Genomic DNA, 12,946 nt, shown 5'->3' on the forward strand with positions numbered 1-12,946 from the left:
GCTGCGACTTTCCTGACTAGAAGCCTCCTTGCTGAGCTTCCTTCTCTCTTGGCCAGAGGGTCAAGTCCAGATTCTGAGTGTAGCCCTTCGAAAGTGGATCCTGACCTTCGGCTCCCCGTTGTGTGGGTCCTAAACACGAGGCACAGTGAGTGCTCCAACCACCCTGTGTGTCTCCGCCTCCAGAATAGAATCTTCTCTTCACATCTCTGTGCCTAGAATGCCTTTACCAGTGAGGTCTGTCTGAGGAATTCCTACTTAACGTTCCGAGATAAGGTTCAAAAGTCCTTCTCGGCTAACCTTCCATGACCCCCACCACTGCTCTCACCCCACCACTCAGGAGATAGGACTCGGAGAGCGTGACCGCACTATTATTATGTCTCGGTTTCTCTGTTTCTCCCACTAGATGGTAAGTTCTTGGAGAGAAGGGGACTTGGGGTCCTAATTCCCCATAGAACACAGCACCCAACACAGTGCCTGGTGAGCCTTCAGTTATGGACCAGATATAAATGAATAAGGGAGTGAATATGGTAGACAGTCAAGTTGAAATCTTCTAGAAAGTCCTTTGGAAATACAGGTCAGGAGCTTGAATAATCATGGCAAGAGTAGGTGAGCTTCAGCTCAGCTTTGAGCACCCATGTGACCCGGGGCTAGAGCTGTTATCTTCCCTAACTAGGGAGGAGACAGGGTGGCAGTTTCTGTTGGTGCAGGTGAGTATGTGAAGTGTGGGTGTTCCAAAGCGCTGCCCGGTTTGGACAAAGGAGGGTGACACATACACCTCTTTCTGTTGACCTCTGTTGAATTATTCACACACAGTAGTGGCACTGGTGTTTTTGGTTGTTGTTTTTTTCTTCATTGTGAAAGAATGTGGTTTTCCACATTTTGCCCACCTTTTGTTGCTCTCTTCTTCGTGATGCGAGCTTAAATATGTGTTGCCAAATCTCTGATTTAAGTAACCTGACTTGCTTTCCCAATCATTATTTACCTGGCCTGCTAGTTAGTGGCCGGGGATCAAATCTCTGGTTGAATGGCCCCCCGCCTTTGTCTCCTAGCTCCCTTTCAGTGGCCAGAAAAAGGAATGCAGAGTTCCTCACCAACTCCCGATTATCCACTGATGGGATTCCCAGCGTGTGGGCCCTGCCTCCCGCCCCACATGCTGCTGCTGAACACAAAGATTAGCAAATAGGTCATTCAGTGGCTGCATTCCTCCAGTGAATCGCTGTAGGGGGTGAAAACTGGCACCCCTCCTCCCCTCCATCAAATACCTTTCAGAACTTGACTAATAGTTTCAGGTAGTTAGTTGTAGGTACACCTTCCTCAGCAAAAGATTTGTGTTCAGGATCTGAGTGTAGTTAAATAAGCCGGTGGAGTGGTTTCATAATTGGTGCATTGTTAGTCAAACTCTGTAATTAGGGATGACTTCACTGGCCTAAGATTTCTCTATGGGTGACGCCCTGAATTCAGACCCAGTCGGTCTGTCATACACCATATCCTTTTATGAAGAAACCGACAAAACAAGGGTTTTTGTTTTTTTGCTTTTTTTGAAAATCTGTTTTCCTTTGTCTCAGATGTTTAGGGAGAGGATCTGTGTTGGTTTTGTTGTTTTTTGTTTTGGGGGGTTTTATTGTTTTGTTTTCTGCAGCTTTCCCTTTATAGAGGCGGCCAGCAGAAGACCTAGGGAGGAAACAGAATTTGGGACAGATCAAAGTGCTTTGCAGATGAGAATTCAGAAAAATGCAGGGACCCTGGGAACTTTTACTTTTGATTAGTATTTCATTTGGCTACATTGAAATGAAAGGAAAATATTTCTATTTTCTTGAATATCAGCGTGCACGCTTCCACCCCACCCCACCTCCACCCACCTGTCTCCCATGTAAGAAAAAATTCACTTCTGTGGGAAGACAGGCTGGGGACTAAAAAATAAAAATAAATAAATAAAGGTCAGGCTTTCTTTTGGCCTGCCAATCACATACTGTGAACCTGAGGTTAAACTTTTTCTTCAGCAGGTGAATTTACGTTTCACCTCTTTACCTGTTACTTTTCATCACTGATGGAAAAAAAAAATGTGCAGACTGGAAGGAATAGGACACTATCGACAAGCTGATAGGGATTTTTTTTTTAAGATTTTATTTATTTATTCATGAGAGAGGCAGAGATACAGGCAGAGAGAAGCAGGATCCACGCAAGGAGCCCGACGTGGGACTCAATCCTGGGACTCCGGGATCATGCCCTGAGCTGAAAGTGGTGCTAAACCGCTGAGCCACCTGGGCTGCCCAGATAGGGATTTTTTTAAGTGGTCCTGAAATGTTGAAAGTCAAATCTGCATTTTCAAATATATCTCCTGGACACTCTTCAAGTTGGAGTTAGAAACCAGCCTTGATGAAGGAGCCAAATTGAGTCATGGGTGAAGAGTGGCTGACAGGTTTCATTGGGCCCATCCTTCTTAAATTACTTTGACTAAAGGCTTCTAATTTTTATGTATGAAGGACATCTTTATACTCTGTAGTCAATAATTATAGGGCAAGTGGAAAAACTTTTCACAGACCCCATTTAAAAAGTTCTTACTAGGATTTATGTCTATTTTTATAAAGCCTCTCACTACTTCAACATTCACTTATTCCACCATTTTCTTTCACCAAGGATTTGCAGTTACTGTATTAATATTTTTTTACAGGGTAACTTCACATATGCCATCTTTAATCTGCATGAGGACCCTGGGGAAGGAGGTATTTATTGCTATTTTCAAATGGGGAGACTGGGAGCCAGACAAATAAACTTGTTCTTAGACACCCTGCTAGGAAAGAGCAGAACTGCGCTCCCACTTGGTGTTTACTGATTCCACATTCCAAGTCGTTCTATCTTTCTCTATAACACTCTACGACCCCGGGTGGGAACGACTATCGACCGTGTTTAGGACAATAATGAGGTCAAATCCCCGGTTTTGCTTCATAAGCCCCAGCCTAGGATGTTTTAGTCACTTTGAGAGAAAAAGACCCTAAAGTGCAGTGAAAAGGAATAGAGTTTCTGTAATTTGAATGTGTAAGATTTTCATTTTTAAAATCTTCATTGTAGGGGCACCTGGGTGGTTGAGCATCTGCCTTTGGCTCAGGTCATGATCCCAGGGCCCTGGGATTGAGTCCTGCATCGGGCTCCCTGCATGAAGCCTGCTTCTCCCTCTGCCTATGTCTCTGCCTCTCTCTGTGTGTGTCATGAATAAATAAATACCTAAAATCTTCATTTTAAAAACCTACCCTACAAGCTTTCCTGAATTATTTAAATGTGCTGTTTTTCTCCCAAGATAGGACTTAATGGCTTCATTTCCTTAAAGATACCATCAAATACCTATAAGTAGTCTTGAGGGAAAAAAACCTTCTTTTTAATCCATCATGGGAAAAGGCCTGCATTACATAAGTTACTTTAAAAACTGACTTTGGGATACCTGCATAGCTCAGTCGGTTAAGCATCTGACTTCGGCTCTGGTCATGATCCCCGGGTCCTGGGATGGAGCCCCAACATCAGTCTCTCTGCTTAGGGGGAAGCCTGCTTCTTTCCTCTCCCACTGAGCCTCTGCTCTCCTCTCCCGCTTTCTCTCTCCCTCAAATAAATTAAATTTTTTGTTGTTGTTGTTGGACAGCCCAGGTGGCCCAGCGGTTTAGCGCCGCCTTCAGCCCAGGGCATGATCCTGGAGTCCTGGGATGGAGTCCCACATCGGGCTCCCTGCATGGAGCCTGCTTCTCCCTCTGCCTGTGTCTCTGCCTCTCTCTCTCTTTCTCTCTCCCTCTGTCTCTGTCTCTCATGAATAAATAAAATCTTTAAAAAATAAAATAAACTTTTATTGTGACATCACTAAAGCATCTATGGTGAGGCTTTTTTTTTTTTTTTAAGATTTTATTTATTTATTCATGATAGACAGAGAGAGAGGCAGAGATACAGGCAGAGGGAGAAGCAGGCTCCATGCAGGGAGCCCGATGCGGGACTCAATCCCGGGACTCCAGAATCTCACCCTGGGCCAAAGGCAGGCGCTAAACCGCTGAGCCACTCAGGGATCCCCTATTGTGAGGCTTTTAAATTTGACTTTGGGGGCACCTGGGTGGCACAGTCCATTATGTGTCTACCTTCCGCTTAGGACATGATCCCAGCTTCCTGGGAAGAAGCCCTGCATCAAGACTCCCTGCTCAGCAAGGAGCTTGCTTCTCCTCTCGCTCCCACTGTTTGTGCTCTCTCTCTGTGTCAAATAAATAAATAAAATATTTTTAAAAATTGATTTTGTATTTCCTGGCTTTAGCTCTGGTGTTTCAGGGTAGCATTTATTTGAAATAATTATAAATAAATGAAATTGGGTTTATTTAAGTGAGAGAGTCCTAAATTCAACTATTCTGTTATCCTGGACCAACTTGCCTGGAAATGTTTTGGGGATAAATGCATATTCCAGTTCTTTTTATTCATGTTCCAATGTGCCTCCTGAAGTCTCCTGTGAATCATAGGTGTTTTGGGGGAAGAAAACAATTTTTATTCTGCCCTTCTAGGTTCTTTGGCTGATCTAATGATATTGACATAAGACAGATTAACAAGAGAAAAACAACAGTTTAATGACCTGCATACCTCCTGTATCCAAGGGAGAGACCTAGGAAAACTGAGTAACTCCCTAAAATGGCTGAAGTAACCATTTTAAATACCACTTTCAGCTAAAGACAAAAGAAAATGCTGGGGGTGGAGAGTCAGTTACGGGAGGTGACCAGGAAAAGCATGGTAAACAACAGTAAGCTTGTTATGCAGATTTAAGACTAAGCCTTCCCCCACTAGTAAGAGTTTCTAGAGATTTAGATATTCTCTTCCTGTAGAACAGGGAGACGCTCTGACAAATGGAGATTTCCTGTATGAATATAAATATTTCATACAAAAGGTTAACTTCTTTTCAGAGCTTCACAGATGTTTGCTATTTCTTAAAACTAACCAGGCTAAAATAGTCAATATGTCAAGGAGACATTTCGGGATGGTATATTTTGCTCCCCTTCAGTGTAAGAAAAGTCACTTTAGGCTTTCGTTAAGACGGGAGGATGCCTGGGTGGCTCAGTCTCTTAAGCATCTGACTTCAGCTCAGGTCATGACTCTAGGGTTGTAGGATCGAGCCCCCCCCCCCCCCTCCATTGCATTGCATTGGGCTCCCCACTCAGTGGGGAGTCTGCTTATCCCTTTCCCTCTGCCCTCATGTGCACATAAATGTGCACTTCCTCTCAAATCTAAAAAAAGACAATTAGAAATAAGAAATGAGAAAACTTGAAAGTATATTAATGCTGTGTTATATTGATTTCTTAAATTTACACTTTTGAAGTATAGTTGACATACAATGATTATTTTCAGTTATACAGCATAGTGAATCAACAACTCTATACATCGCTCAGTACTCACCACCATAAGTGTAGTTACCATCTGCATTAATTTTTTTTTAAATGTTGCCTTGAAATCATTTCTGTGAGATCTAAGTATTTCCTAATTTTGTAGGAAGGACAAAGGTACTTATGTCCTGGTCCATCTGAAAAGAAATTAATAATCTTAAAGTCTCCAGAGCCTTTTCCCTTCTATACCCTTGTTGCAGCCACTAATTCCCTTTGTGTCAAATTATAATTATTTATGTGTTACCTTCCCCAGATTGTAAATTCTTTGAGGGCAGGAACTAGGCATACAACAGATGCCTAAAATATTGGTAAAATTGTGTGAGGATGGAGGCGTTGTGTCTGTGTTGGGGATGAATATGAAGAAGAGGGAAAGAGATTTCTGCCCTGGTCAGCCTTGCTGCCTGCAACGGGAAGAAGGGTTTAGTCAGGGTTGAAGAGTCAGACAGGAGGGGTAGCTGTGTCTACAACCATCTCTGTCTAATGCGCTTTTTCATAAAGAAGGGATATGGTAGTATGAGAATAAAATCTTTTTTTTTTTAACTCACATACTTTAGATCATTACTGATGTACAAATTGCCCAAACTGTAAAGGACCTTTAGAGACAAAGGAGAGGCCACATATTTTAGATTTTCTGAGATGGTCTCACTTTCAAACTTTGTGTGCCATTGTTCTACATGGTATATAGTTCATGGAGATGGTTAATAATTTCGTATTGAAAACATGACTACTTAAAACTTGCATAAAGAAAATTGGAGTAAATCCTATATAGAATTTTTGTAATCAGAGTGTTAACACCATAATAGTAAAATAAAGGATGCAAGTACTACCATTAGATTACAGTTTAACATATGAAAAAATGGCTTTTTACTCTTATTTTTTAAAATGCCTACTTCATATCTAACTGAAGATCTTTCTTTACTTTCTAGAGCCTCAGACTACTCTGGAAGGTGATTTACCTAACTTATCTACTGAGGAGTTTGTCCCTCTTCAGTGACATTTTAACATCATAGGTAAGAAAAGTTCATGCAGAAGTAAGTTTTGTTTTCTGTTTTTTAAAAGTATGGTTATGGGGGGCACCTGGGTGGCTAGATTGTCAAGCGTCTGCCTTATGCTCAGGTCATGATCTCAGGGTTCTGGCATCAGGTGGCGTCCAGCTCCCTGCTCCGAGGGGAGTCTGCTTCTCCCTCTCGTTCTTCCTCTCCCCACCCCCTCAAGCACTCTCTCTCTCTCTCTCTCTCTCTCTCTCTCTCAATAAAATCTTTTTAAAAAATAAAATAAAAAGTCTGTTTTTAGGGCACCTGGCTAGCTCTGCCAGTGGAGCATATGACTCTTGATCTCAGGGTCATGAGTTCGAGCCCCATATTGAGGGTAGAGTTTGCTTAATAAAAAAATAATAAAATGGTTTAAAATAAATAAGTAAATAAAAGTCTGTTTCTTTTTTTTTTTTTTTAAGATTTTATTCATTTATTCATGAGAAACAGAGAGAGAATGAGAGAGGCGGAGACACAGGCAGAGGGAGAAGCAGGCTCCATGCAGGGAGCCCAATGTGGGGACTTGATCCCAGACCCCGGGATCACGCCTTGAGCCAAAGGTAGATGCTCAACCACTGAGCTACCCAGGCGTCCCAATGAGTTGGGGAGTAGTTTTTTAACTGTTAACAAAAAATGGGGTGGCTGGGTGGCTCAGTTGGTTAAGTGGCTGCCTCTGGCTCAGGTCATGATCTCAGGGTCCTGGGATACAGCCCCACATCGGGCTCCTTTCTTAACAGGGAGCCTGCCTCTGCTTCAGGGACTCCAGGATCACAACCCGAGCCAAAGGCAGATGCTCAACCACTGAGCCACCCAGGTGCCCCTAGCATATACATTTTTGAAAGGGTAACATCTTTAGGGCCATGAAACTATTTTGTTTGATGCTGTAATGGGGGATACATGTCATTATGTATTTGTCCAAGCCCAGAGAAGGTATAGAGCGAGAATGAACTCTAAGGTTCTAAGATAAACCATGGACTTTGGTGAGTATGATGAGTCAGTGTAGGCTCATTGATTGTAGGGAAAGAGCCATCTGGGGGGTGGATGTTAACAGGATTGACTGTGCAGGTGAGGGCAGGGGGTGGATGAGGACTGAAATCTGTACGTCTGGCTGTTTTGCTGTGAACCTAAAAGTGTCCTATAAAAGTAAAATCCTTAAAAAAGACTGAGGGAAAAAAAGGAACAACAACAACAACAAAAACCCAACCAAACCCAGAGCAACACATAATCATTTTCATGCCTTTCTGTCTTAGTATATGTGCTGCCAAAGTGAGCACTTCATGTCTTTCTGTCTAAAGTTGTTGATAAGTTTGTATTTGGGGATTACCCATTGTGAAACAGACCTCCTTTCTCTATTTACAGGGCTTAGTAAAGTTTGTCTGTAAAGGGCCAGATCATAAATGTTGTGGGCCAAGAGGCAAAATCAAGAATATTACATTCTTGGGACACCTGAGTGGCCCAGCCGTTGAGCGTCTGCCTTTGGTTAAGTGTCTGCCTTCAGCCCAGGGCATGAACCTGGAGTCCTGGGCTCCCTGCAGGGAGCCTGCTTCTCCCTCTGCCTGTGTCTCTGCCTCTCTCTGTGTGTCTCTCATGAATAAATAAATAAAATCTTTTTTTTTTTTTTAATTACATTCTTGGGCAGCCCCAGTGGCGCAGCAGTTTAGCGCCGCCTGCAGCCCAGGGTGTGATCCTGGAGACCCTGGATCGAGTCCCACGTCTGACTCTGTTCATAGAACCTGCTTCTCCCTCTGCCTGTGTCTGCCTCTCTCTCTCTCTCTCTCTCTCTCTCTGTCTCTATGAATAAATAAATAAAATATTTTTTAAAAATTACATTCTTAATATCAAGGATATAATAACAATATTTCCATGAATTTTTGCTAACAACATTCAAAATATAACAATAGAGTACATTTTTTTGGAACACAGATCTACTGGTGAGAAAAATGGAATTCTTTCTTGGAGGGGGACAGCCTTTCCTTTAATTGGGGTTCAGAGTTAACATGCCATATCAAAATTGGCTGCAGGGACGCCTGAATGGCTCAGTGGTTGAGTATATGCCTTCAGTTCGGGTTGTGATCCCAGGGTCCTGGGATTGAGTCCTTCATGAGGCTCCATGCAGGGAGCCTGCTTCTCTGTGTCTCTCATGAATAAATAAGTAAATTCTTTAAAAAAAAATCTACAGAATCGGCTTTAAGTGTTTAAAAATAAACACCATACTTAGCTGGGGGGCCATACAGAAATAAGCAGTGGTCCAGATTTGTCCTACAGGCCATAATTTGCCAACCTCAGCTCTGTCAGATAAATAGATAAAATAGGGCCAAATCGGAAATGGTGTAAACCCAAATAGAAGTTATATGAACAAGGATGTGTTTATTAGCACACATTTGTGTGTATTTCTTTATCAAAGTGAAATTCAAGTTGCTTTAGTTGACTCTAATAGGAGTGATTGATGGGTGTTAGTATACTATTTGAAAATCAGTGTTTTCAAGAACCGAAAATGGCCTTCCCTGGGGGGTCCAGAGGTGCAGCTTTACAGCTTGTCCTTATTTAGACAATTTTGTTCAAAATACTCTGTTTGATTATGTAGGCATGCCATTTAAGGAGGCTTTGAAAAGTACAAAAGGATTGTCTCATTTTTTAATTAAAAAGATAACTGTATCAGCATTAATTAAAAGCATTCTTCATTTGAATATGTTAAAGAAAATCAGTGTTTTCACATTGAATGATTTTTTAAAATTTTATTTATTCATGAGAGACACAGAGAGAGAGGCAGAGACACAGGCAGAGGGAGAAGCAGGCTCCACGCAGGGAGCCCGACGCGGGACTCCATCCCAGGTCTCCAGGATCACACCCTGGGCTGAAGGTGGCGCTAAACTGCTGAGCCACCCGGGCTGCCCACATTGAATGATTTTTAAGTGACTTAATGGGAAAAAATGGTTGCAATGTGAGGTGATGGATGTGCTAACTAGCCTTATTGTAGTAATCATTTCATAATGTGTTAGTATATCAAATCATCATGGTATACACCTTAAACTCACACAATATTACATGTCAATTATATCTCAATAAAGTGGGAAAAAATGGAAGTAGCCAGGAAGAAAGAGAGAGAGATAAGGGCTTAATAAATCAGTTACATATTCCCTGAATTTTTGGCCACATAGTTTTTTTTTCCTGAATAACTTTTAGTAAATAATGACTTCTCATGTGTTTTTTCTTTACTGTGGCTTTACCTATAAATATGGGAATGTATTAGGATAGTTTTAGCAGTTTGCAGTTTAAATTGTCCCTAAGATGAAAATTTCACGGGAATGCTTATATTCATCACAACGATCTTTCAGTCTTAAACTTTTTTTTGTTTCTCTTTAGATCTTTAAATGGAGGAGATGGCTACCACTCAGATTTCCAAAGATGAGCTTGATGAACTCAAAGAGGCCTTTGCAAAAGTTGGTAAGTATTTTTTATAGCTGTAGCAAAGCCATCTTTATTTGGCCCTAATGAAGGTTAATTCTCTAAAAAATTATATGAATGGTTGATCGTGAATCTTGGTATCATATTTTTGTGAGGTGAGGATTTGGAGCTTTCACCATATTCTCACAGGGATGTATGACCCCCGAAAACATTAGATGATGTTTTACCTCATTTTTTTTGCCTCATTTGCTTGGCTTTAGTGCCTTTTTTCATGGCTCTTCTGTGCCTTTGGATAATGCAGCCCATTGTCCCTTCTCACGTTACATTTAGTATCAGTAGATGGTGGGAAGACCTAGCATGCCATTTGGTTTTTCCTTAAGCCTCATAGGACATGTCTTAGAATTTAGCAGCTATGGAAGCAGTTTATAGTATTTACAGTCCAAATTTTAGTGCTCAGGTCAAATCAGTAGAAGATAGTGGGAAAACAGGGTAAGAACTGATTATTGATGTATGCACTCACACGAGTCAACTTGGGCTTAGAGAGGTAAACTACTACTATTGGGTATTTCCTTGATGAAGGGGTATAAAGTCAGATCATAATGATTTGTCATTTAAATCAGGCTTGACTCTTTGACCTGTGTTGCAAATCTCATTAATGAAAAGTAAGGAAGTATACGTCTCTATCTATTTCCATACATTCATGACCAGAATTTTCTGTGAAGGCATTTAGTAAGTAAGCATGCCTTGGGAAGAATAATGACCGCCTCCCCATCAAAGTGACTATTCATAATCTCATCAGAATTCTAAGTAGAAAAAGCGGTTAGGCCTGAATTTAACACACTTTTCTGTGTGTATGAAAAACAAAAAAAGCAGTCTGTTAACTGGCCATAGATACTACTTGCTGTAAGAAGAGTACTACCCAGTCTGATAGAGATTGATTACAAGAAAACAGCAGATGAATTCCTGGCTGCAAGGCTTTTAAAATCTCATTACTCTGTAGAAATAGCTTTATAATTGTTTTAGGGTTGCATATCCTTTGAACCTTCTTTTTTCCTTCTACTCCTCTTTCAGTGTTAGGGACAGCCTAATTTATCTCTTTATGACTAGAAGTTTGGAGTAAGGACCAGGACTTATTATTGCCATTATTGAATCTCCAAGGCCTTGCTTCCTCAAAAAAAAAAAAAAAAAAAAAAGTCTATTGTTGAATACAGACCTTGTTCTCATGTGAAGCATATTGGCCATAATTGTGTGCAATACCTTTTTTAAAATTTAAAGCTATTCATGTATGGTTGACTTGATGGAACTGGAATACTGTTATCAGTAAAGGAGTTTCATTGCTCCTTCAAAGCTTTAACGAAATGAAGAGGGTTGACCAGTTGTTTCCATGGAGGAACCAGGGTTAAATTGCAGGAAGTAAGGGATCAGTTAGAGCTTAGACTGCAAGAGAGGGTCATCTTAGAACTACTGTCTTGTTTTAAATCCTACATCTGGGCAACCTGGGTGGCTCAGCGGTTTAGCGCCACCTTCAGCCCGGGGTGTGATCCTGGAGACCCAGGATCGAGTCCCAAATCGGGTTCCTTGCAGGGAGCCTGCTTCTCCCTCTGCCTATGTTTCTGCCTCTCTCTCTCTGTGTCTTCCATGAACAAATAAATAAAATCTTTAAAAAATAAAAATAAAATAAATCCTACATCTTGGAGGGGTTAGGGTAGACAAAGAGATTCCCAAAGGCACAAGATTGGACCGTACATCTTACTGATGTCCCTAACAGGCACATGTTCATTCCTGAGAGATGCAGACTCTTATTGTTGTATATGCTGTAAATCAAAATCCTGGATTCCATTATTTCTACCTGCTCTGCATATTATTATTTTGTATCCCCTGCTCAGCATCTAGCTCAGTGTTGCACGCATACTAGGTTCTCAATCAATATTTGACTGAATCCCAAGGAATTACACGTAATATTTACATGTTCTGAGACTTTGTCATTATCAACTGTAAACGAAAAGGGCCTCTGTTATGAAGATTTTCATCATGGTGGAATTTATTGCTAGAGGTTTTGGCCATGACATCGTAGCACATAAAAAAATTTTTTTTCAGCATAATAAAGGCTTGTGTGTAGTCTGCCTTTTAGAAAAGTGTTTAAAGACCCGGCTGAATCTTTTTATTTTCCTTTAAAATCTTTGTAGTTTGTAGTTCTTACTTATGGAGCCCTCAGGCAACTGTCAAAGGTGTTATGGAAATCTTTTTTTTTTTCTTTTTTTTCATTCAGGGAAACCTGATTTGAAAAACAAGCTCTAGAACTTATTTTCCTGTCAAGGACAATTCTTCCTTATTGGTGGGGGGAGGACAGGGAGGACCACTTTGTCTCTGTTTAGTTGTGACAAAATATGGAAATCATTATGTGATTTTTCCCATCTATTAACAATAATAGCCTTGATTATCTCTTTAGAAATTCAGCAAAATCATAGTGTGTGAGGAAAATCTCTGTAATTACCACTAACTATAGGTTTTGTCCAATCAATTAATAGTGCTTTGAAATTCTCTTTACTAGCAGTAAATCCAGTATTAAGATTTAAAGTTCTTCTTTCACTCACTTTCTGCACCTGCTTAGTGTTAAGCTCCAAGCAGTATATTTTCATTTAATTATTTTAATTTTCTCAACATTTGTTTCCAGTGTTTCCCACTGGGATAGCAGAAGCCTTGGCTCTGTCCCCCCCCCCCCCCCCATAATGTTTCCGTTTTAATTTAAATGCGTAAGTTCTTTCTACAGAAGAATAAATAAAACTTTCAGAACACTTAAGAAGTAAATATTTTTCCAACTAGAAAATGTCTTTTACCTTCTGAGAATTTAATCTTGTTATAGAAGCTAGAAGTCATTTGGATGATTACTTGTCATAAAGATAAATTCATGTAATGTAAATCTTTTCAGATTGGCCTTACTCCTGCAAACACTGACATCTGACTTTTTCCTCTCCTAAGCAATTGCTACTGAGCTTAAAAAAAACAAAGACACAAATTCAGCACTTTTGAAATAAAAGAATAACGGGGTTTTGTAAATGGCTAGGAATACCACGGGTATATTCCTTTGTGGCTGCCCACCAAACGAAGTCAAAAAAT

General features: G+C 40.7%; 1 protein-coding gene across 3 annotated transcripts in view; it reads left to right on the plus strand.

The window, feature by feature from the left end:
- The window catches only part of PLS3 (plastin 3), an 88,939-nt gene that overhangs the window by 38,984 nt on the left and 37,009 nt on the right, over positions 1 to 12,946 (plus strand). For 2 of the 3 annotated variants that reach the window (XM_041741218.1, XM_041741219.1), the window contains exons 2-3: positions 6,320 to 6,403; positions 9,788 to 9,868. In XM_041741218.1, the coding sequence (XP_041597152.1) occupies positions 9,796 to 9,868 (73 nt within the window). In that variant the 5' untranslated portion in view covers positions 6,320 to 6,403; positions 9,788 to 9,795. Of the gene's footprint in view, positions 1 to 6,319; positions 6,425 to 9,787; positions 9,869 to 12,946 lie in introns of all 3 variants that reach the window. The other variant, XM_041741220.1, reaches the window with a different exon arrangement.

This window comes from Vulpes lagopus, chromosome X (genome assembly GCF_018345385.1).
Source record: "Vulpes lagopus strain Blue_001 chromosome X, ASM1834538v1, whole genome shotgun sequence".
In the NCBI taxonomy this organism is placed as follows: domain Eukaryota; kingdom Metazoa; phylum Chordata; class Mammalia; order Carnivora; family Canidae; genus Vulpes; species Vulpes lagopus.